Here is a 25,405-nt window from a genome sequence, read left to right as displayed (position 1 = left end):
CCTACTTCTTGTCTGTGTGCAATTAAAGCAATTGCTTCCAAAATATCATTCATGGTTGTACTGAGATAAAGTCACAGAACACAAAACGCAGGTATTTAACATGGTGGATGCAGTAGTTTTCAAGATACTCAAAATGTTGTACAATCACCCTAGTAGAATTGTGTGTGTGTGTGTGTGTGTGTGTGTGTGTGTGTGCTAGTCCTGGGTTTTGAACTCAGTGCTTCACACTCTTCTTCAGCTTTTTCATTTAAGGCTGGTGCTCTACCACTTGAGCCACACCTCTACTTTTTTGCTGGTTAATAGGAGATCAGAGTCTCATGGGCTTTCCTGTCTGGGCTGGCTTTGAACCTTGATCTTCAGATCTCAGCCTCCTGAGTAGCTAGGATTACAGGTATGCTGAGTCCAGCTAAAATTCCAGAAAATATAATACCATCCAAAGGAAATATCAAATTAGCGGTCACTCCATCTCCTGTCCCTGCTGTCTGGACAAGCACCATGGATGGAACTACTGTGGACCTGTGTCTATGGCTGACCTACATCAGAGTCTCCCTGCACTCCTCTTCCAACCCCAGACCCTTTAACCGCTCATACTTTGATTTAAACTCAGGGTCTTAAAACTTAAAGCTGTCCCTTAGCATTTTCTGCTTAAGGTTAGTGCCTTAAGTCACAGTTCTACTTCTGGCTTTTTGCTGGTTAATGGGAGATAAGAATCTCATGGGCTTTCCTGCCTGGGCTAGCTTCAAATTATGATCCTCAGCTTTCAGCCTCCTGAGCAGCTAGGATTATAGGCATGAACTACCAGTGCCTGGTAAGTAAGTCCTTGCCCTGGGATGCTCAGATCTCCTTGCTGCTCCCTACCCTGCTTCTATGGGCCAGGCCCTGTCCTCAGTAGAGAGTTAGGATACAGATGTCTCCCACATTGCTGTGGCTGTGCCTGGCACAGAGCAATCATGAGGTCCTATGTGTTCTTTAAACCTGAATACGACTCTCCCTCATATGGATTGCTTTTTCCTTTTTGTGACTGCAGAGCTGGTGATAGCCTTGTAGACTTTCCATCCTCACACCTAGGCGGAGTCATAAGCATCCAGAATACCCATGTACAAATGCCAGGCTACTGGCCTCATTAAAATCAATTTACTCCAGACAGGCACTGGTTGCTCACACCTGTAATCTTAGCTATTCAGGAAGCTGAGATCTGAATATTCTGGTTCAAAGCCAGACCAGGCAGGAAAATCCATGAGACTCTTATCTCCAATTAACTACCAAAGAGCCAGAAGTAGAGCTGTGACTCAAGTGGTAGAGGGCTAATCTTGAGCAAAAATGCTCAGGAATAGCACACAGGCCCTGAGTTCAAGCCCCAGGATTAGCGTACACACACATAGGCATGCACTCACACAAATCAATGTTACAACCCACCTGCCTGTTAGAAAGGCCAAACCAATAATAATAATAATAATAACCAGAGCTACAACCATACCGGCCCCAACCTGAGCTCACCTTTCACTCTACCATTATATCTTATTTATTCAAGGTGGAGCCATGGCCTTCAGAGACTGCTTATTGCCAGGGGGAAATCTTGAGGCTCACGGCCACTTGCAGTTCCTACCACACAAGGGGGTGAACTGATCTCTTATTAGGCCCAAGGGCCTGGTGATGGAGGTGTTTTTCTTGGCAGCTGCCAACAGCCCAAGCAGGGGTCTGAATGGCGGGTGCTTACAACCTGGCAGACGCCAGGTGTAGTCCCAACAGACTTTGGATGCTGAACAGCCTGGGGGCGGGAGGGTGCGGGGTGGTCGTGTGGGGAGGAACTCCAACACAGCTTCATTTACTTAAACCTGTCTGGCAGCATGGAAGTGGTATAAACAGCCGCCCCCCCCCCCCCCCCCCCCCAGCCAGCCTCCCTGTGGGTTCTTCCCTGCTTTAATTCAAGCCACAAATGGGGCTTTTCTCCTTTTACAGGAAGGGGCAGGCACACGGGTCAGTCCCCAAGGACTTGTAAATCTTCCCTTCCTGTTCCAGGGACTTGTGGCTAATGTGGCCAGGAACCCTTCCGCAGTCAAAAGCAATCACTGATCTGGGGATTCCTTTCCTGTGCGGGTCTCATTCACGAGTCTGCTTGACAAACATTCACCCTGGGCTTTCTCTGAGCCAAGTCCTTATTAAAACAACCTCCACCTCCACAATTATCCAGGCTTTAATGGTCAAAGGGCCCTCTGGAGAGCACTGGGGCAAGACGTGTGGTTTCCTGCTCAGGCTCCACATACTAATGGGCCTTAGAATTCTCTCTGTAGGGCTGAGTGACTTTAGGGAGGGCCCAGGTGGCCATGGGAGGGAGGAAGGGAAGAGAACTGGACTGGTCTCATACTCAGCTTTGTAAGGAGCAGCTGTGGGAATCTGGGCCAGTTCTCCCAACCACACATGCTCTGTGTGTGTGTGTGTGTGTGTGTGTGTGTGTGTGTGTGTGTGTGTGTGTGTGTGTGTGTGTGTGTGTGTGTGTGTGTGTGTATGTTGTGGGGCTTGAACTCTGGGCTTGGGTGTTGTCCCTCAGCTCTTCAGCTTAAGGCTAGTGCTCTACCACTTGAGCCACAGTGCCATTTCCGGTTTTCTGGTGGTTAATTGGACATAAAGAGTCTTACAGACTTTTCTGCTCAGGCTGGCTTTGAAACGAGATCCTCAGGTCTTGGCCTCCTGAGTAGCTAGGGTTACAGGTGTGAGCCACCAGTGCCCAGCTACACACATTTTTTTTTTTTTTTGGTCAGTCGTGGGGCCTGAACTCGGGGCCTGGGTGCTGTCCCTCAACATTTCAGATCAAGGCTAGCGCCTTACCACTTGAGCCACAGCGCCACTTCCGGCTTTTTCTGCTTATGTGGTGCTGAGGAATAGAATCCAGTACTGGGGCTTCACTCAGGGACTGGGTGCTATCCCTTAGCTCTTTCAAGGCTGGTGCTCTACCATGTCAGCCAGAGCTTCGCTTCTGGCCTTTCATTAGAGAGGAGAGTCTCACCGACTTGCTTGCCTGGGCTGGTTTCAAATCGTGATCCTCAGATCTCAGTCTCCTGAGTCGCTAGGATTACAGGTGTGAGCTGCTGATGCCTGGCCCACTTCTGCTGGGTTTCCCACCCTCAGTTTACCTGGTGTGAGCTGTGTCAGCACAGGGCAGCCTCACCCCACCTAGAGAATGCTGTAATCGGCTATGGGGCTGGGAGCTGCAATGGGAATGATTCACTGAGCAGGACTCCGCTGTGCCAGAGGCTGGCGGGTCTTTGTGGGGGTCTCCTCAGGTGGCCCACACCCCAGGCTGAGGATTGGAGGTGGTCACATGTTCCCCGCACTCCCCCCCGGTGTTGCCAGTCACCCCAGGGCTCACCTGAAAGATGGGGTACTTCACATAACCAATCTCTATACAGGTGCTGTCGTTGGTGGGCTTGCTGGAGAGGAGAGCTTTGAACCTGAGTGAGACACAAAGGGAACAGACTCAATCTCTCACTGTTCTCTTTGTCACCTCCTTTCTCAACCTGACGACTGGATGGCAATGTCCGCCATCTAAAACCTGTCCACCACTTGGCACTGTCCCAGCGCCGCCCATCTTCCTGCCTGAGCATGGCCCCTGAGCTTGGGGCTGCCTGGCTTTGCTGGGTGAGGCCAGGCCCTGCTGTTTCCTGCCTCTGTGGCAGCCCTGGCCTGTCTGCAGGGGTCTGATGGAGTTGGATAGTAGACATGTAATACAACATGCCCACTCCCCAGGGTGTCCCGTTGTGCTGGGGGGGGGGTGACCTGGCCTCTGTCTTTCCTTCCTTCCTTCCTTTCTTTGTTTCTTTGTTTGTTTGTTTTTCTTTCTTGCTTGCTTCTTTCTGTCTTTCTTTCTGTCTTTCCATATATATATATATATATATTTATTTATTTTGTGTTTATGTGGTACTGAGGAGTCAAACCCAAAGTACCAGGAATCTACATTCCCAGCCTGAGACTTGCCTTTCCAATGCAATTTTCTGCTCATCCACGAAACTATCAGGTTCCTGAGGGTAGATGCCTTGTCAGAACCTTGGTGGAGGAAGCCAAGCTTGGTCTTTTGTTTTATTTTTATTTTATTTTTTTAATGTATCAGAGCTTGAATTCAGGGCCTGGAGTGCTGTCCCTTAGCTTTTTTGATCAAGGCTGGTCATCTACCATTGAGCTACAGCTCCACTTGCAGCTTTTTGCTGGTTAGAGATAAGTATGAACTTTTCTGTTCTGGCTGGCTTTGTTTGAACTGTGATCCTCAGATCTCAGCCTCCTGAGTAACAAGGACTACAAGTGTGAGCCACCACACACCCTGCTTGGGTCTTTTGTTTTAAACCTTTCATTTTGAAGCTGTTAGATCCACAGAAGGGAGGCTGGAAGATCCTGTTTCCCCCTATACCAGCATCATCCAGTGCTGATGTCTTACCTAGCCATGGTACCTTTGCCCAAACAAAAAAATAGATACCGCTACACTATTATTCATGTACAGTACAAGGGTCTGAACTCAAGGCTTTCTTCTTGCAAGGCAGCAGTCTCTCCCTCTCCCTCTCTCTCTTGTGTGTGTGCGCGCGCACGTGCGCACACACAGAGCTCTTTTTTTTTTTTTTTTTTTTTGTCGGTCATGAGGCCTGAACTGTGGGCCTGGGCGCTGTCCCTTAGCTCTTCAGCTCAAGGCTAGTGCTCTACCACTTGAGCCATAGCGCCACTTCCAGCTTTTCTGTATATGTGGTGCTGAGGAATCAAACCCAGGGCCTCATGCATACGAGGCAAGCACTCTACCACTGAGCCACCTTCCCAGCCCCCCTCCACTCCCTTCTAAGGCCACAAAGTTCCTCCTTAGACCAGCATCCTCTGCCCTCTGGTTCACCACTGTGGACCCGAACTTATACAAACTGAGAGGAGGAGAATTGACAGGTCTCCTGTCAGTTGACAGGTCTTCACAGGGCCCAGCAGAGCTAGCAGGGAGGGTGAAGAGTTTCTGACTACTTCCACATGAAGCCACAGTTAGGGGGAAGAAGCTCAGGGTTTATATATTTGAGCAGCATATGGCAAAATCTACTCCGTAGCACTCAGGGAGTGCTGGCTTTGAGAGCAAAGCTTCCAGGTAAGGTGTCTCAGGTTGTTCACTGCACAAGGGCATTGGCGGAAGGAGTCCACAGACAATCCTTATTCTGTACACAAGCCCTTGGCATGGGGTTTTATTGTTCCAGGTTGTAGGAAGGGGTAGCTTGGTACTCCTACAGCCCGTGATTTTGATAAGCAGCTCTACCAGTTGAGCGCAGACAGCACCAATATTGAACTTCAAAGAGCAAGGGATAGCAACAGGCACAACAAAGCGCGGTACCTACCGTGGAGAGGCTGTAAACAGCAGCACTTTGTGGGCGTAAAACGGTCTTCCTTCCACCAAGAACGTGACGTCGGACATTTCCTTATTGTTAAGAAAATGCGGATCTAGAAGAGGAAAGGGAGAAGGGCTGGCTGTAGCAGAAAACAGGGTGATACTCGGATCCCTTCTTGTGGAAGGGACAAGAGAGGGCAGACAGGGAAACCGAGGCCAAGGATGATTCTTGGGATAGTGGAGAAGCAAACAGGACAGGGTCCACGGGAGGCCACGCCCACTGGAGGCCACACCCACCGGCGAAACAGGAGTTTCTCCAGCAACAGAGCTGTTGTTAACAGAGTTAAAAGGGCTTTTACATGCATGAAAGGTGAACGCTGCCCACCCCATCTTCCCTCCTGCTTGTTGGTGTCCAGCTTCCTATCCACAGACCTGGTTTAGAAGAGCTGCCCCTCCCCCCTGTGTATCTGCCCAGTGATTGGAAAACTCAATCTTTTCTTTCTTAGGGCCAGGGACAAAGCAGCCTGTCCCCTCCCCACCTCATCTCTTACGGCAACAACAACAAAAAATGGAACCACCATGCACTTACAGAGTCTCAGCTCAGGGCCAGGACCAGCAGGGATCACAATATCCTCGCTGAGCAGTGGAGGAAACTGAGGTACACAGAGGTTGCAGTAACCTCTCCAGGCCGGCATTGGAATCTGGGCACTCAGATGCCATGGCTGCCTGTATGAACATGCAGCTCCTCCGGGACACCTGTCATTTTAGCCTTGTGGACCCCACGCTCCTGAGGGAGTAGCCTGTTGGGGGTATCTGCCAGCCCTTCCCCGCTGCAGTTCCTCGTCAGTCTCTACCCAGCAAGAATCTCTTCTAGGCACTACCTGCCAGAGCTGGCCTTTCTGATTATTCCCAGGTGTCAGCACCCAGCCTTCTAGTCTAACTAACGCTCCACCTAATACAACTCACGTAGGGTGACATTGTCTCAGATGCACGGTCTGTGCCCACAGCTTCCTCTCCCGAGGTCACCCATACCCAGTCCTCCATCCCCTCCAGCACCATCTTTGCTCAGGCAGAGGAATCTGGCCTCAGTCCTAGTTTCACCCTGTGCCATGCTGCTGCTGGAATCTGAGATGGGCCATAGGACTTGCCTCTTGGGGCTCCCAGGAGCTACTGGAGGTCAAGTTCCTGGTCACAGCCAGCTGGCTCAGTGCAGTGTCCAAGAAGGATCAGCTATGTCCCCACTTGCTTTTATGAGTGTATATGTGTGTGTGTGGGGGGGGGGGGAGTGTTTTTCTCTTCTAGGTCTGTAGAAGGACTTCCATTAGCAAGAAACACTTGTCCTCTCATTCTCCTCCGTTCCTCCCTCTCCAGGGAGGAGGAGGGATGCCTCAGAGATGACTTGGTGGATGGAGGGGGGGGAGCTGCCATGCCCTGCCGGGTCTTTGAGCAGAATCTCCTCTGTCTGGGACACTCAGGGACCTGGGGCCTGGGTGGGGTTCGCAGTCTGTGACTTGAAGAGAAAGCTTGATCCAGTGGTGGTCTGGCCAGTCTCCCTGTCCACATTCCCCCAGATTTATTTATCACCCAGTAAAGGGGATCTTCTAATCTCCATCTCCTGTACTGATTTCCTGTTTGCCCTCCAGAGCCCTCATCTCCTTCTCCCCCTCTCCCCACAGATTGCTGCCTCCTGGTCCTTACATTGCCAACAGCGGCCAGCACGGATCTGGGAAGTCACCCGGAGCCACTCACCCAGGCGCGAGGTCTGCTTCCGCTTGATTTCGGTGAGTTTGGGGATGGGGTAGGGCCCATAGCAGTGCGTGAAGATGACGCACAGCTGCTGGCTGATCACCTCGTTCTGCAGAGGAGGAGAGAGAGGAGCTGAGTTCCTGGGGGCCGTGGATGGTCACAGCCAAGCTGTCACCACAGGAGCACATCTACCAGATGAAAGTCCCCACCGCCAACATTTACCGCAGGTCCCACCCCCGGAGGACATGCATGTACTCTGGTCTGTCCTGGATTTACCAGATTCAGGTCTCATTGTCCTATTTGTGGTGTCTTATTTGTGGTGGGTTAGCTTTGCTGAATATTTACATTCACAATAAAATGTGCAGTGAATTTCACCTGGGCTAGCCCTGGCTGCTTACTAACCACTGGGGAAAGCAGATTTTTGTGGCTTACCAATTAGGAAGTTTTCTTTTCTTCTTTTTTTTTTTTAAATCTCAAATCGACTTTTATCAGTAATCTCAAATTCTGGAGCAGCTATTTGTCCCAAAATACACGGCAGGAAGTCCCTTTGGCCCCATGCTCCCCTAACAAGCCAAACAGTGGACTCAGCTTTTTTCTGTCTTAAGATTCTGGGGCTGATGTATTTCTGAATGTGGAAGTAATGAGTTGAATCACTTCTCAAGAAAGATGAATAAAGAAAGGGTGAGGAACAACTTCCAGCTGCCCGTCACTGCACAGAGCCCATGGACCTTGTTACCCCTTCTCACTCGGAGCTGACTCTATTCATCCAACGTCAGTGTGTGGAAGGAGGCCAGCTCACAGCTCTACTGCTTTTTATTGGGCAGAGGGGTTGAAGCAAAGGGCTAAAGTGGTGGGGAGGGGGTTAGAAAAATATAGAAAAATAGGAGGCTTGCCTATGGCTGTGTGTCTATGAGCCCAACTAGTGTTTGATAAATGTAGGCAAGCAAAAGGGTAAAGACTGCTATAAACACACACTTGTCCTGCATCCGTGTTTACCCTGAGGCTGACAAATGAGGGCCTTGGAGTAAACTGCCTTTGCAAGTGAATCTCATCTGCAAAGGTTCTGAATTCACACTGTGGATTCCCAGATGGTATTAGAGTAGTTCTGTACAGAATGGTGCTATAGTTTGAATCTGAATGCTCCCCCACAGGCTCATGTGTGGGTCATTTGGTCCCCAACTTGTGGCACGATTCTTTGGAAGTAGAGCCTGTGGAAGAAGTAGGTCATGAATAGCTCGCCTTCGAAGAGTATATAGCTGGCCGCTTCCTGTCTGCCATGAGGTGAGTTGGTTTGCTCTACCACACACTGTAGCCATGAGGGGCTGACTCAGAAACAAAGAAGCAGCTAACAATGGACAGACCTGTCTGTAACCATGAGCCACAACCAGCTCTCCCTCCTTTAAGCTGTAGAGGTGTTTGATCACAACAACAAAAAGTTGGGGACATCATCTAGGTTTACTTAGTAGTTGTCATTTTGTCCCCAGATAATTACATAAAGAGACTGGAGCATTTGTGTGAGGCTTCACAGTTTATAATATATATTATAATATTATATATTATATAATATTTATTTTTCTGTTTCAAAGGAGATTTTTGCTTTTGGTGACATTGAAAGCCAGTGTTCCACTGGGGGCTTTGCCACTTCTTGGATGGTGTTTTGGATCTCAGATATTTTAAGAGGATAAAAACAGCATACCCAGGATGATTTTTTAAAAAGCATACTATTATTTCTACTTCTGGGAAGGCAGAGCAGAGATGCTTTTCTTTCCTCTTTATGCTAACTTACTGTGTTTTTAAAATGGTTTTCCCCACTAAAATTCAGTTCCCAGTGTAACAATGCCCAGGGATGGTTGGGCCCTGAACAGGTGAGCAGTTCGTTAAGAGGGCTGGATATAGTCTTGTGGAGCTAGGTTGGTTATTGTGAGAGTTGGTATAAGTGAGGCTGTCTAGTGTGGTGTTTCTATTCTGCATGTGCCCATTTTGGCCATGAAGAATCAACCTGAGGCCTTTGGTGGTCTCATGGCCTTGGACTTCTTTTCTGCTAGCTTGTGATCTAAATAAAGTAAGCCTCTTTCCTTTATAAGCTAGCTCTACCTTAGATCTTCAGTTACAACCCCGGATAACAGACTAAGACACAAATAGAATTGAAAACGCTCAATGTTACTTATAAAAGCAGACTCTAGGAGGTGGAGAGGTAAAAACCAGCTGGGGTTCCAAGCACTAGAGAGGCAATGCAGAGATGTTGTTCACTGGGCTTTATTTTGCTGCGTGCATCCCATTCCTGATGCTGAAAAGCAGTGACTCAGAAATGCCAAAGGGCATAGGAATAGAATACCACATATCAAATCTATTCTCTACCTAGTGGGCCAGGGAAGGGCAGCCTAGCAGGGCAGAAATCTCTAGGTAATTAATAGCTGTTGCACTCAGCCAACATGACAGGCAAGACATGCCTTCTACAGTTCACTTACAGAAGGAGGTCTGTATGGTCCACATGTGGAAAGGTGGTTGGTGTGGTTTTCAGTGATTTTCTGTACGGTCCACATGTAGAAGGCAGCTTGAATGTTCCACATGTGGCAGGCAGTCTGTATGGTCCATGTGTGGAAGATGATCTGATGGTCTACGTGTGGCAGGTGATCTATGTGGTCTACGTGTGGCAGGTGATCTATGTGGTCTATGTGTGGAAGGTGATCTGATGGCCCGTGTGTGTAAGGCAATCTATATGGTCCATACATAGAAGGTGGCCTGTGTGGTCTATTTGTGGTGGTCTGTAGTACAGAAAGAAGTCTGTGTGACTCATGGGTGGTAATCTGTATACTTCACATGTGGTAGTCCGTATGATCCACATGTGGAAGTTGGTCTGTCTGGTCTATATGTAGTAGACAGTTATATATGGTCCACATCTGGTGATCTGTATGGTCCACATGTGGAAGAGAGGCTGCATGCTCCCTGTGTGGAAGGCAGTTTTTATGGTTCATGTGTGGTAATCTGTGTACTCTACATCTGGTTCTATGCCCGATTCATATGTAGAAGGTGGTCTGTATGATCCTTAGTTGGAATGTTGCATCTGTGGAAGGCAGTTTGGATGGTCTGAGCCTGTCAATCTTACATATGTGGGAGGTTCAGAGAAGTATTTCCTATGTAAATGAGCTGTTTGAGTCAAACCAGGGCTAGAAGCAAAATGAAGCCTGTTATCAGAAGCTAGGAGAGTGGTAGCCCTTGGGTGGTTGACTGGGGGCTCGGGGACTTAGGTATGCTGTGTTTCTAGGCCCAGTGTTGGATCATGGTCTATTCACCTGGAAATTTACTAGGCTTTGTAGTTATGATCTGGGAACTTATCTGTCATACTTTAGATTTACTTAAACCATAGGTTCAGTTTTCTAAGTACCCATGATGCCTCAGTAAGTTCTGAAACTCCAACTACAGCCTAAAGAGAGCAGACAAGCCCAGACAACCGAAGGAACACAGACCCAGTGAGGCCTTTCCTCAGATGGTTTCTTAGGTGATTTCGGGTGAAAACCTTTTATTCATTTATTTTTAAATCAGAGGGGAAGGAGGTGTTGGGCTTTGAAATGCTCCCAGCAGGCTTCGCTTTTAATGGAGTCACTGAAGCTCATTATCTTAGGGCTAGTGCACCTGCTCCCATGTCCAGTGTTTGTCAGCAGCCTGGATGCCAGCACAAACCCAGCCTGCCAGGGTCTGGGGACACCAGGCTGCAGCTGGGTGCTAATGAGAGCACCTAATGAGATTAGCTTTGGACTGGAAGCCAAGTGTTTTGAGAGGCTCTGAAAGCAGGTGGGCCATGTTTTGGTGTCCTCACTCTGAGGGGTCTCTCCTGCTGTCTGGCATGGGCAGCTCTGAACTCCTTCTGTACCCACAGTGGGCAACCACCAGCCAGTTCAGGAGGGGAGCTTATGTATTCTGCCTCATAGGACAGTTTTTCTTAGGACTTTACAAGTTTCCCAAAGCCCATTCTTGGGGTGGGGGAGGGCTGTGCTGGCATAGAAGTAAAGAGAGCTGGCACTGGAGTTGGACCGTCTGAGTTCAAACCTGGCTATGTGTGTCACATCAGCTATGTGCGTCTTTGGGGGCAAATGATTCACCCTCTCTGCGCCTCAGCTTCCCTATCTGTTAAATGGGAGCAAAGAATGGGATCTCCTTCAGAAGTGGTGTGTAAAGCTGGGCACTGGTGGCTCACGCCTGTAATCCTGGCTACTCAGGAAGCTGAGATCTGAGGATCAAGGTTTAAAGCCAGCCCAGGCAGGAAAGTCTGTGAGACTCTTTTTTTTTTTTGTCCAGTGGTAGGCCTAAACTCTGGGCCTGGGCGCTGTCCCTCAGCTCTTCAGCTCAAGCTAGCACTCTACCACTTGAGCCACAGCGCCACTTCCGGCTTTTTTCTTTTTGCTTATGTGGTGTTGAGGAATTGAATCCAGGGCCTCAGTCATGCAAGGCAAGCGCTCTACCACTGAGCCACCTTCCCAGCCCTGTGAGACGCTTATCTCCAATTAACTACCAGAAAATTGGAAGTGGTGCTGTGGCTCAAGTGGTAGGGTGCTTGCCCTGAGTTGAAGAGCTGAGGGACAGAGCCCAGGCCCAGAAGTTCAAGCCCACAACCACCACCACCAACAAAAAAAAGAAGTGGTGTGTGAGGAGCAAATGAGTTTATGTAACATGCTTGAATTAATGCCAGGCATGTAGTTAAACAGGCAAAATATATTTCGAGACAGTGTATTCTCAAAGGGCTGTGATGCTGAGTGAGTTTGGAAAACATTGAATTCCGGGTGTGAATTGGGGAATTGAATGGTCTGCAGAGAGAATTACTGAGAACAAGGTTCTCGAGAGAGGTGGCCTGTTCTCCACATGCGATTCACAGTAGCTGCTGGTGTTAAATGCTTCACTTCCATCTGTCCAGGCCTTCCCCAGCATAGCCAGACACTTGGCAAGTGCTCAGTTGGTGTTGGAGACCATTCAAATGGCATTAGGGTACTCTCCATTGAAGCTTAAATATGTATAGCCATGTCCCCATATATACAGATTGCACATGTCATCATTTCCAGTTTCATAGGAAGCTGGAAGCAGAGAGACAAAAAGTAAGTAAATGATAGCACCAAGATTTGAACCCCTGTACATTGGCTCCAGAGTCTAGGCCCTTAACCACTGTGCTGCATTGACCCTCAGCCTGGATAGGAGGTCCTTAGGTATATGATATGGTCCAAGGCACAAAGTCCTCAGAGCCTGGTCCTCCCTGGCATTCTCATGGTCAGAGTGCTGGGGCACTGGCCATGTCCTCATCTTGTCTTTGGCTATTGACACTGATGTCGGCAGGGGACCACAGCACCAAGGCTGCCTAGCCCTGATGTCCTCCTTATCACATACAATTGGGTTTCAGGGCCCCTCAGCAGGGAGTACAGCATCTTCAGCTCAAGGCGAGCACTCTACTGTTTGAGCTACAGCACCACCTCCTGTTTTTTAGTGGTTTATTGGAGATAAGAGTCTCACAAACTTTCCTGCCTGGGCTGGCTTTGAACCGTGAGCCTCAGATCTCAGCCTCCTGAGTAGCTAGGATTACAGGCGTGATCCACCAGCATCCAGCTTCCAAAGAGATTATTTTTTTGTCAGTTGTGGGGCCTGAACTTGGGCCTGGGCGCTGTCCCTCAGCTCTTCAGCTCAAGGCTAATACTCTACCACTTGAGTCATAGTGCCACTTCCAGCTTTTTTGGCTTATGTAGTGCTGAGGAATTGAACCCAGGGCCTCATGCATGCAAGGCAAGCACTCTACCACTGAGCCACCTTCCCAGCTCGAGATTTTTGTGTTGGTTAGTAATGGGTCTTGAACTCAGGGCTCGGATGTTGTCCCTGAGGTTTTTTTTGTTCAAGGCTTAGCATTCTACCACTTTGAGCCACAGTGCCACTTCTGATTTTCTGGTGGTAAATTACAGATAAGAGTCTCATAGAGTTTCTTACCTGGGCTGACTTTGAACCATGATCCTCAGATATCAGCCTCCTGACTGGTTAGGATTACAGGTGTGAGCAACCAGCACCCAGCCCCAGAGAGATTTTTTTCTTTTTGGGTCTGGTCATGAGGCCTGAACTCTGGGCCTGGGTACTGTCCCTCAGCTCTTCAGCTTAAGGCTAGCGCTCTACCACTTGAGCCACAGCACCACTTCCGGCTTTTTTCTTTTTGCTTATGTGGTACTGAGGAATCAAACCCAGGGTATCATGCATGCAAGGCAAGTACTCTACCACTGAGCCACCTTCCCAGTCCATCCCCAGAGAGATTTTTAAGAATGAATCTCAGGGTAGTCCTGAGATACTTGGGAAGGGATGCGGGGGTGGTGCATGTCCTTGTTTCTGGTAATGGTGGTGAGCACTCAGGGGTCAGAGCTAGGTTCCTCCAACCCTCTCTACCCAAAAAGGCTTCTATCCAGTGCTTGTTTTTTCAGAATCCATCACAGGGATTTGAGTCTTGTTTATTCAGTGGGCCACATCCATTCCCTCTTCCTGCTTGATTTCCATGGTCCCTCCAGGCCTACGGGCCTCCTAGAGCCTACCTCCCTCTTCTTCCTTCTGAATCATACACCTCATCGACTGTTCCCAGGAGGCACTGTTGCCTACAGTTCCTCACAGGCTATTGGGGTGCACCTGTTGGTATCACCCCCAGCATTACAGCTTTTGAGTCAGAAGCTGTCTAATCCACCCGCATACACTTTGGCTGAACACCTGCACCACAAATGATTTTGCATAAGTAGCTGCAGGTAGCTGGGGTGCATTTCCCACCCCTGGCTGATAGGACAATGGTCTTTCTACCCGAAGGGCTGTGTCAGGCCCAGATACCATTAGGATAGGTGAACCTCCAGTTCTAACGATCGCAATAGCTTCAGCCCTCTCGTACCTTGCTTGCTTTCAGAATCTCAAACATGAGGGGCAGGCCTTGGGTGATGAGTTCCTCTGTGTATTCCTCCTCCTGGATGGTCTTGAACTCTTTGAGCAGGCACTGGATGAGAGGCCTGCGGTGCTGCTGGAAGGCGATGCGCAGTGATTCGAGCCACGTGTGAAGAGTCCACGGGACACCTGCAAGGGAAGAGGCCCGGGGAGGAGGGGAAGGGGAGGAAGAAGAGGGGAGGACAGGAAACAACCAAAAGGGGAAGCATGTTTTTATCTGGAAGTTGGTTATTTTTCCCTCCCCCTCAGATGTTAGCAAACTATGAGCTCAAAGGACTGACCTCTGATAAACAGAGCCAAGACTTGCAGAAGTTGGAATTGAAGGTCATAGCTCAATTCTCTGAACTATGAGTGTCTGCTTTTCTGTAGGCTATATCATCATCATCATCATCATCATCATCATCCATCATCATTATTGTTATTATGGTAAGACATTACAGAACTTTCTGATACAGAATCACTGCGGGGACTATTGGAATGGTTAAGCATTCTATTAGGTATATTCTATTCCTGTGAGTTTACAATCTCCATCCTCTCTACTTTCTGGGGAGAAGCTCAGGGAAGGGATTAGCTGACATGTCCATGCCCAGGTGAATGTTGACAGCTGATGAAATCCACCAGTGGACTTTATCATCTCCAGCACTGGTTAGGTGGACAGCGGCACCTGATAGTCCCCTCATATGAAACATTCCCACTGGATACTACATCAGGTCCTCCTTTTTAATGCAGCTCCAGCAGCTAATTGCTGGAATCCGCTTATCTCCCTTGTGGTGAGGCAGAGACGCAGGATAGCACTACATCTCATCCTGTTCCTAGCAGGTAGACTAATCCTACAAAACAGGCTCTCACCATTAGTGGCATATACATACCACACACTGAACAATCACCATGGAGAACCTATCTCCAGAAGAATGGCATGGAGCTTTCTCCTCAGCCATTGTCTTCCCTGATAGGTCACAGAACCAGTTCCTGCCTACAGATGCTAAACTGACAGCTTGGACTAGTTCAATCCCTAGACATTGCACAGATGGCTCTGGGCTGGTTCGCTCAAGGAACAGTTACCCTCCCTTGCCTTTCTGAGTGGCTTTGGCCGCTGAAGCTCGGTGTGGAAAAGGAGCTGGTGAGGAAAGGGTGGACTCATCCCGAGGGCTGTCCAGCCGCTATGCTGTGGGGGCTCTCAGCTGCCATTCCTCCAGCACTCGGGACATCTGGGATGATTGTTAAATATAAAGATTTCCAGCCTTTGTCCAGCCAGACCCTCAACAGCAGAGCCTCTGGGTGTAGGGCCTGGCAATCTATATTCAGACGAACTTGTCAGGTGACTGGGGCTGAGTTTGGGAATCAGGGTGAGATGTCTGAGGATGGGTTCTTGGGGCATGCTGGGTATTGCTGTCCATGAGGAGAGTGTGTTGGCTTTGCTTAGAATGTTCTAATCAGTGAAGAAGCTCCCTGGGCCCAGGAGTATGTGTGAGTGTGTGTGTGAGTGTGTGTATGTAAGAGAGAGAGAGAGCGAGGAGAAAGAGAGAGCCAGACAGCCAGAGAGCAGTGCGATGCCCGCTGGTGAAGGTGCCCAGAACTGACCTATGCTCCTGATATCAATTGTGACATCCACGTAGCCATGCTCAGCGCTGTGATACATGGCCTCCCTCAGGGCCCTCAGTTTGGCTTTGCTGTTTCGGCTGGCACACAGAGGGGGCGGGGCTGTCTCTGCCAGGTCAGTCCCCTCGGCCAGAATCTCCTCCAGGGACAGGATATCGCTCTTCTCCTTCTCAGGCTGAGCGAGCAGTTTGCGGAACACATTCCTGTCAATCATAAACCCAGAGAGGAATACACTCAGAGATGGAAGCGGTGGGTTGGGGGTGTGGTGTGATGGGGGGAGTGGGGATGTTGCTCCATCTGGACGAGGGAAACTTCAGGGTGATGGCTTCAGGGGCCGGGGGCTTTGGGATAAAGGAGATGGTGGGGTGTTTCTGATCATGTTTCCTGGAGGGCAAATGTTGAACTATATCTAGAAGGTTCTAGAACTCTGACCTGACATTGAAATCTGAGTTACCTAGGGTGATGGAAAACACATTTGGATGGGGACTCTGAAGGAAATGTAGAAGGGGAATAGTCAAACTGGAAAGGTTGTGTTATTTTACATGGATTCCTGTTAACTTTGTGGTAGCTGACATCTGGTGTAGCCTGGCCCAGACTGACCAAGAGTGACCCACCTGTGTGGTTAAAGCTGGCTGGGAATGAATACACAGAGCCAGCCTGCGTGGCTACGTACTATGTAGCCTTGGCTCTTAGTAGAAAGCTCACAGGTAAGGTCACTCTAGCCAGATCTGGGGCCTAGATCCACCATTGCGATTCTACTGGGCCCTACATCCAGAGATATAACGGGTCTGGGGTAGGCCTGGGAATCTGCATTTTTAACAAGCACCACTTGGGACCTTGAGGCCTTGGCCCATCCTAGCCTACCTGTGTCCATGGGCTGCAGCCTGGCTGAAAGAGTTCATGTCACCCTGGGGGGTGGTAGAAATTCCATTCCTGTACATGGTTCCTATTAGGGGATCCGCACCACGCTCCAACAGCAAACTAACCAGCTCAAAATTTCCTGCAAGCCCAGAGAAGGGGGTTTTTATAAGTGAATAAAGCAAAAAAAAAAAAAAAGTCACTGGCAAATCAGAGATCGGGATATAGAAGACCCCTGGCTGGAGTAAGAATGGGCAACATACCTACAGCAGCGGCAAGCTGGAGGGGCGTCTCTGAGTAGTTCTCCTCACCATGCTCCACCGAGCCTTCCACCTTGGCCCCAGCATCGAGGAGGAGCTGCAAAGGAAGAGCGGCCACTGAGATGTGTCAAGGGCACGCGTCGTGAGGAGGTTTCCATAAACTGGTGGCCATTGGTGCCAGGCCAAAAATCTTTCCCTCCCTCTGGGTCAGTGACCCTGTACACAGGGCTGGAGGGCAACTGGACCTGGGAGGATGAACTGAGGGCCTCTCGAATCGTCTAGAACCTCAGCCTATCTACCCAGTGTGGTCCTGGCATAAGAGCAGCAACCTCACCTGAGAGCGTGTTAGAAAGGCTGCCTGTCCGGCCCCACCCCACAGCTGTGGAAGGTTTTACAAGATCTCCAGGATGTCTATGTATAGCCTAAAGTTTCTAGAAGCCCAGAGCTAGAAGTCCTGGACACCAGAGTATTGGAAGATTCTCTTGGATTGATTACACAGGCCTCAGTGAGCACTGGAGTGGCTTCTTACAATCATGTCCTCAGGACTTCTGATGATCTTTGGGGGAGGGGGAAATGTGTGTGTGGGGGGGAGGGGATATGTGTGGTCAACCAGAGTGAAAAATCCATCCCAGAGTCCAATGGAGGGAGGGCTGTGAGGACAGGTTAGTGAAAACTAAGTTTTCTGGCCAACAAGATCAGTTCATAAAAGTGGTAGAAGTTCCAGAAGTTTGGCTTCATGACTCCATTCTGTTGTATTCCCCAACATCCCAGAGATACTTAAAGGAGACAGAGATTCTGTCCACGTGGATCTAACTCACAGTGAACATGCTGTCAGCACTGCTGATGTAAAACAAGGTGAATCTGCCATCTTTACCACTTCCCTGGGGCTGCTGGGTAGGCTCAGCTTCCTTGGCAGCCACTCACGGCCAGCTGCACCTTGGCAGGGAGTCAGCCTGATTTCTGCGTGCCACTGTTCCTGACTGGAAGTCTAGAGATGTCATTGCCTGTTAAGGGGTAGCATCTGTGTCCCCCTATATATCTACCCACCCCTACTTTCTTAAGTCTTTTACTGGGAGGAAGGACTGGATATAATATGCTACAGGCCGAAACCAGCTCCCTGGGGACATGCCACATACTCAGCCTCCTGAAATATGACTTTGGGTCTGAGTTAAGGAATCTCCATGACCCAGTAAATGACAAAGGTTCCTGCAAGTTTCCAACATTGCTGGGCTATTGTTCCCAGCCTCTGCAGCGTTCAGAGGCATGGGCTATGTTAAGGAGCTGAGTTCCTGGGATCCCCAGGCTCAGTGCTCACTGTGGGGCCAGTTGTGGTGCAGATCGGAGAGCGCTGGTCTCCCTTTTCAGGTGCAGTGAAGACAGAGTTTAAGACCTACAGTATAGTGATGCCCATTACTTGACCATTAAATCTCCAACAGCCAGAAGTGTCAGCGGCATACATTACTGTGTCCACAGGACCTGAAGTAAGGGCCTGCTACCATACGTGGAGCTATTTCGCATGCCATGGCCTTGTTCAAGACTCTTGCACCAACCCAAGCCAGCACCAATTGGAAACACTCCCTTGGCCTTCTGCATGCTTCTTTCTACTCATTTGAAACCATTAGATTCTACAGAATAGCAGGCCCATACCCAAGGGGAAGATGCTAAAGGCAAGTCTCACGTTCACATTACCAGAAACCAAGTGAGCAAATCCACCAAGTCACAGCCGTGGCCCCCACCCCAGAGCCATCGGAAGCATTAGTGGGTTTGCTACTTTGTGTACGAGAATGCATGTGGGTACCTGATGATTTCATATTGGTTAAAGCTTTGCCAAGAGAGGGTTAGAAGAATGTTTCTATTCAGATGAGATAAATATGCCACACAGAAACGGCAATGAACCAATATGAACCTCGTGGGGGAGGTGCATGCGGGGAGAGGTTTAGACTTGCATCGCAGAGGAGGTTAGAGTTCAAGGGTCAGATGTGGAGAGGGAAGCACATTAATACCTGAACTACAGGAATATGTCCATGCAACACGGCAAAAGTCAGAGCCGTCCAATGGCGGGTCTCGGGGTGGACGGATGGATATTTATGAGGAGTACTGACAACCTATAAACAAATTGAAGTTATTTTCAAAATGTGACCTTCACATCACTCAGGCTATCAAATCTGACCTATCTGTGGTGGAGAGCATGGGTAAATATAATCTGGAAAGTTCCTGGCATAATGTTGGTGGAAGTGTTGGGTGGGATTTTCCCCTATTGAAATGCCCCCCAAATTTCTTGTCAGAACTGAGGATAGGGGCGAGTAGGCTGGCCCTTAGGACCTTGCTTGTAACAGTGATCTTCTGAAGGCAGGCCATCAGAAGACTGAGGTCTGGAGAGTTTAATCTAGAAGGCGGTGACACTATTTCTCAGTGAAATAAAAGGCTGCTTTACTTCTCTGAATGGCATTAATGCATATGCCAGGGTTGCCCTGGAATAGCATAATAATGGTGGTTAATGGTTATAGCATAGTAATAGTACTGGTGGTTACCCTAGGTCAGCTCCTCTGCCTCTCTGTCCTTCTTTCTGGTTCTGAGAGTGACTGTCACACACTTCTCATAGGTTCTCAGCAGGCAGTGTGAGTCCCAGACAATGGACTGTGCACTTTTAAGTTTTCAGGCCAGGAAAACCACTGCCTCTCTGAGGGTGGGACTTCCTGTCTGCTCACAGCACCCTTATTGGCTCAGTTCACCCTTCTGCTGGCTTATTGGTTGATAAGGACCCTCAAGTTTCATACCCACGGGTATGAAACTTCCACTGGACACACCATAAGTGAGCAATGTGAGATTGGTTCTTTTTCAGCATGGAGGCCTTGTAACACCCCAGGCTAAGAGACAGAGGGCAGGGAAACCAAAAATTGGGGTCTTGCAAGATGAGCCCCAGATAAGGCTTCTCTTTCTGGCATTCTTCAGGGCTGTGCAACCTCAGTGGCTGCAGTTCAGCCCTGATGCTGGGGGAGATGCTGAGTGGAGGTGCATGGGGTGGGCTAGAGAGGAGGGTCTGGGGCCCTCTCCATTGAGGACCAACACCGAAGTGTCATGGAAGGGGTCTGGGAGATGCTTAGGGGCTCACAGCAGGGCTGGCTGACAAATCCCCAGATATTTGAAACTTGCAAGACCCCAAATGGGTCTGGATCCAAGACGATGTCTATTACATGATTTCCTCAGATGAATATAAAACTCACTGTTCTTTTTTAAAAAATCGTATTTTAAGCCTGAGGGGGCATCTGATTTTGGACTGAAAAGGCTTTCCGAGGTTACTGATTGATGGTGGTGGAATGCCAATCTCTCTGATGGCAGAACTGGTATTCAGGCAGTAAAGAGTAAGATTTCTTCCTTCCTTCCTTCCTTCCTTCCTTTCCTTCCTCCCTCCCACCCTCCCTCCCTCCCTCCCTTCCTTCCTTCCTTCGTCTCTCTCTCTTTCTCTCTCTCTTTCTTTCTTTCTTTGATACCAGTACTGGGCTTGAACTCAGGGCTAAGACACTCTCCCTTAGCTTTTTTACTCAAGGCTGGCACGCTACCACCTGAGTCACAACTTCATTTTCAACTTTTTGATGGTTCACTGGAGGCAAGAGTTTCATGGCCTTTCCTGCCCAGTCTGGCTTTAAACACAATCCTCAGATCTCAGCCTCCTGAATAGCTAGGATTACAGGCATGAGCCACAGGTAACTGGCCAGATTTGACATCTTTGGAGTCTCAGCACCGGGTGTAGCAACTGATAGGAGCTGAGTTGTAAATCTATGTTGAGTACACTCATGATCTGTTCTTTCCAACCACCATAAAGTGATGCTGCCACTATTGTCATTTCACATCTGGGGACAGATAGGCCACACCTATCTGTCAAGGCTTGACAGCAGCCATGATGAAAGTGGTGCTTTCAGAACTTGAACCACATCTGTCAAGTTTCCATATTTATTTATTTATTCTGGGGTTTGAACTAAGGGCCTTGTTTTCTCACTTGGCTTTTTCACTGAAGGCTGGCCCTCTACCATTTGAGCCATACCCTCACTTTTGGATTCTTTTCTTGTTAGTTAACTGGAGATAAGAATCTCATGGATTTTCCCACCTAGACTGGTATTGACCTGTCATCCTAAGATCTCAGCTTCCAGAGTAGCTAGGATGACAGCAATCTGTCAGATTCTAAACCTGCCAAGGAGGGGGTTGGGGGACTCTGTGTTCCACTTTCCCGCATTGCCTCCTGGGAGCCTGGATTCTCACTGGAAGAGCTATCAATCAACTTAGCCCACAAGAGGAGTCAGCCAGGATTTAGTTGGGGAGAGCAGGGGATCTGAGGAAGGAACCTTCTAGGGGAATGGGCTGCCAGCTCAGGAGAGCTCTTTCTGCCCAGATCCCAGAGTGAACAGACTGGCGCTGAGTCACGAACTGGCAATCACTCAGCCCACCAAAGCCAGCATCGCCTGCAGCTCCAAGTGATCTCACCCAGGGCCACAGCCACTGAGGGGGCTGAGCAATGATGTTTTGCTGACCCGAGCTCCCTTCAGGGTGGGGGGGGGGCCTCTAGAAGGAAAAGGCCCCTCTCTGGGCTCGTGGGGGCCTGCAGCCCTCAGCACCCTCACCTCCACATTCAGGTCAGCTCCGGCATCCAGCAGCATCTGCACCATCGCCTCGTCCCCGCGGACGCAGGCGTACATCAGGGGGGTCATGCCCTGCGGTGGCCAAAACCAGAGATGGAGAACATTTACAAGGTGGCTGTTGCTCAGTCAACAGAAACAAATGGAATGAGTGTGTGAGCGTGCATGTGCATGCATGTATGCACGTGTGTGTGTGTGTGTGTGTGTGTGTGAGAGAGAGAGAGAGAGAGAGAGAGAGAGAGAGAAAGAGAGAGAAAGGGGGGGTGAAGCTTGTGCTCCAAATCTAGCATGACAGAAAGAATATTCTGGAAACCACAGTGGAAGGAGGGAAGAGAGCTGACATTACCTTTTCAGTATCTGTCTTTGCTTAAGTGGAGGATTCTCCTCTTTTGATCTCAAAGGCAATGGGCCAAACAGCTTTCTAAGTCAAGTTGGCTGATTTCAACTTTGGGTTCTTTGGAACTTTCTAGAATCTGCAACATCGATCCTAAGCTGCCTAACTGGTGAACACTCTATCCTTGATGGTGTTTCTCGCATCATGTAGCACGTATCTGCTTTGCTTTCAGGGTCAAGGGTGACATGAACATGTAGTGTCCCAGCACTGATGGGTTTGTCATTATTACTGCAAAAGGTGAGCACAGGAGGGATCCACAGCTGCTGCTCCTGCTCCTGCTAAACAGAGCACTGCAACCAACAGAAGATAGGATGGGTGCTGACAGTCACTGGGAAAACGTTCAACATAGAGCCCTTTCTAACATCATGAACCAGGATGACTTCTAGTGTCATTCAGGATATCTAGAAAACATGGAGACCTTCCAAGAGAGCTGACTGGGTTTTAGATCTATTACTAGGCATCAAAGCCATGAGAGCAATCATTCAGCATGGAGAACATATAATTGAGGACAAGGTTTAAACACTCTATGAGGCATATTTGTTATACTAGAGCAAAGGGCTATGCGCCTACTATATAAAGAGTTCTAGATAAACAAGAAAAACGGTAAAACGTGGATGAGAAAAAAAGAATCAAACTTCTGGGAAAGTAATGGAAGATTTAGGGTTTAAGAAAGGCTGATGAGTTTGAGCTATCAAACAACCAACCAAATGTATTCCTAATGAAATAATCAAAGATTGGAAGAAAGACTGTGTAAAGTATGTTCAGCCCAGCATTATTCTTAAAAGTAATTAGACATCCCTGAGATAAGCAGTAATTGCGGTATGGTTAATGAACAAGCCATATAATCATTTTATGTAGCCATTTAAAGTGATTTCTAACAAAACACTACCAACAATGTTTTCAAAGTAGCTTTAAACACAAAATACTGAAAAGAGCAATACAATGAATCCCTTTGAAAACAGTGTGTGAGTGGGGGTGTGTGAGCATATGTGTGTAAGCGTGTGTGTGTATTAGAGTCCCTTAGTGTTGCTCAAGGAAAAGATCAGCAGTGATTAAATAAAAGTCACTGCTCACTCCTTTGTACAGGGTAATCCTCCATCTGGAAAGTCAGGCTGGAAATTTCTGTGTGATGACTGGGCATGGGCAGCTCGGGCCTATAATCCTAGCTACTCAGGAGGCTAAGATCTGAGGACTGTGTTTTAAAGCCAGCTCAGGCAGGAAAGTCCGAGAGACTCTTATCTCCAGAAAGCCAGAAGCGGAGCTTGGCTTAAGCACTAGCCTTGAGCACAGAAGCTCAAGAACAGTGCCCAGACCCTGAGTTCCAGCCCCAGGATTGGCACATTCATGCATGCACACGTACATGTGCACGCATGTGCGCGCGAACACACACACATATTCTGTGTGTTTTCTCTCTTTTTTTTTTTGGTCTGAGTTTGGGACTCAAACTTGGTAACTGATGTTTTTGCTCACTGGCTAGCATTCTACCAACTGAGCCATACCTCCAACCCCATGTGTGTTTTCTCTGTGATATTTTCCCCAGGAAAGTTATCTCCTTGACTGCTAAACATCAGTACCTCTCAGTTTCAAGATCAGGAGGACTGTGGCTGATCTCTGTGTGCCTGCTGATTTTCATGTCCTCCTCCACCCCTGGCAGTACTGGGCTCACTCTCAGAGTCTTACGCTCTTGCTTGGCTTTTTGTGCTCAAGGCTGATGCTCTACCACTGGAGCCATAGCTCATACACGTCTGGATTTTTGATGCTTAATTGGAGATAAGTGTCTCATGCCGGAATTGCCTTCAAACTGCAATCCTCTCATCTCAGCTTCGTGAATTGCTAAGATTACAGACACGAGCCACCAGTGCCTGAGTAGTTTCGTGTCTCTTAAACATATCCTAAAATTTGGTGAAGCTGGCAAGGGCCCGTCCTGTGCCATGACAGACAGATGGGTTACTTTTAACAATGCTGGCAAAAGACCTTGAAGGACACATACTAAATATAAATGGTCATCTGGCTGATGACATTCATTTCCTTTCTTAAAATAGAAGTTATTTCCCCCTTTTTATTTATTCCATTTCAGCTGCGATAAACATGAACGAGCCTATTTTTATATTTTAAAAACTAAAAAAAAAAAAAAGCAACCTGAGTGGCAGCAGGGGGAACTTCTCTGGTGCCAGCTGCACCCCATTTTGCCCTGATGCCTGAGGAGGAGGTTGGTTGGGGGGGAGGGGGGTGGAGTTTGGGTCTCCGGGGGCCCTGTACCTGTTCGCTCATGGTGTTGATTCCGTCGGGTCCCAGCAGAGACACGGCCTGCTTCACCAGGTCGGTCCGCCCACAGTTCAGCATCCGGAAGCCCAGGTCCTGCTTAAACTTGGCTTCGATGGCCACAGCATCCAGCTTCCGTGAGGCGCAAAAGCAGTCATCGGCCCTGAGGAAGGGAAAGATCAGTCACGTGGATGCATTGACCAGGTGTTCCCAGTGCTTGGGTCCCTGCAGAGGCAGAGATAAACTCCTCAGCACAGTGGCCTCCACGAAAACAATTGCCCTTGGATGTCTCTCCATCCTTCGTCCATTAGGAGTGCCATCTGTCCGTCTTATCCCTCCCCGTCATCCCACACATGTTGAACTTAGCTTCTCAATGCCAACATGAACGGAATATCTGTATGGATTAGAACCTCTGCTGAACTCTTTATGTGCATTAACTCATTTACTCCCCACACAAGCACAGAGTCATGATTCCTCCTTCAACCCCGGGGAAACAGACACAGCCCTTCTCCAAGTCTGCCTGTTCTACAAGTGGTAGACCTGGGATTTGAGCCAAGGTCTGTAAGGTGAACCAGCCTGCATGCCTATTGTGTCATCTTATTCTGCAATCACAGCATCTACTACTGTTTGCTGCTCACTTGTCTGCTCCCCCAGGTGAGGCTGGGGACTTCTGAGAGCAGACATCTTGTCTGTGTGGCTGGCCATCTTGCTGCCAGAGAGTACCAAGGGGTGTGGAAGTGTGAAGAAATGTGACCTGCCAAGCATCGGGCGTGGTTCCCGTCTTTCATTCTAGCTACTCAGGAGGATAAGAGGCTCAAAGTTCAAAGCTGGCCCAGGCAGGAAGGTCCGTGAGACTCTTATCTCTCTAATTATCCAGCCAAAGCCAAAAATAGAGATGTGGTTCAAGTGGTAGAGTGCCATCCTTGAGTGAAAAAGCTAAAGGATAGCACTCAAGCTTGGAGGAGCAGCCCTAGAGGAACATCCAGGAATGCTCTCTACCATAAATAAAATAGAATAAAATAAAGAAGGTGCTAGGCGCCGGTGGCTCATGCCTGTAATCCTAGCTACTCAAGAGGCTGAGATCTGAGGATCACAGTTCAAAGCCAGCCCAGGCAGGAAAAGTCTGTGAGACTCTTATCTCCAATAAACCACTCAGAAAACCGGAAGTGGTGCTGTGGCTCAAGTGGCAGAGCACTAGCCTTGAGCTGAAGAGTGCGGGGACAGCGCCCAGGCCCAGAACTCAAGCCCCACAACCAACAAAGAGAGAGGGGGGAGGGGAGAGATAGAGAGGGAAAAAGAAGGAAATGTGATCGCAAGGAACATAGAATAGGTAGAGTTCCCTTTCAACAGAACAAGAGAACATGAGAGCTGAAGAAAG

General features: G+C 48.9%; 1 protein-coding gene across 1 annotated transcript in view; it reads right to left on the bottom strand.

Moving 5' to 3' along the window:
- Positions 1-25,405, bottom strand: part of Btbd11 (BTB domain containing 11) — a 226,066-nt gene that overhangs the window by 6,476 nt on the left and 194,185 nt on the right. The window contains exons 5-14 of the mRNA XM_042693126.1: positions 24,025-24,190; positions 21,357-21,446; positions 18,744-18,845; positions 16,744-16,837; positions 16,487-16,622; positions 15,605-15,825; positions 13,974-14,152; positions 7,088-7,193; positions 5,349-5,451; positions 3,368-3,449 (exon numbers count right to left, since the gene is read on the bottom strand). Coding sequence (XP_042549060.1) covers positions 3,368-3,449; positions 5,349-5,451; positions 7,088-7,193; positions 13,974-14,152; positions 15,605-15,825; positions 16,487-16,622; positions 16,744-16,837; positions 18,744-18,845; positions 21,357-21,446; positions 24,025-24,190 — 1,279 coding nt within the window. The remainder of the gene's footprint in view (positions 1-3,367; positions 3,450-5,348; positions 5,452-7,087; positions 7,194-13,973; positions 14,153-15,604; positions 15,826-16,486; positions 16,623-16,743; positions 16,838-18,743; positions 18,846-21,356; positions 21,447-24,024; positions 24,191-25,405) is intronic.

Source organism: Dipodomys spectabilis, unplaced genomic scaffold (assembly GCF_019054845.1).
Source record: "Dipodomys spectabilis isolate Male_0828 unplaced genomic scaffold, ASM1905484v1 ptg000163l, whole genome shotgun sequence".
Lineage (NCBI taxonomy): Eukaryota > Metazoa > Chordata > Mammalia > Rodentia > Heteromyidae > Dipodomys > Dipodomys spectabilis.
This window is presented reverse-complemented; position numbering and strand designations above follow the sequence as displayed.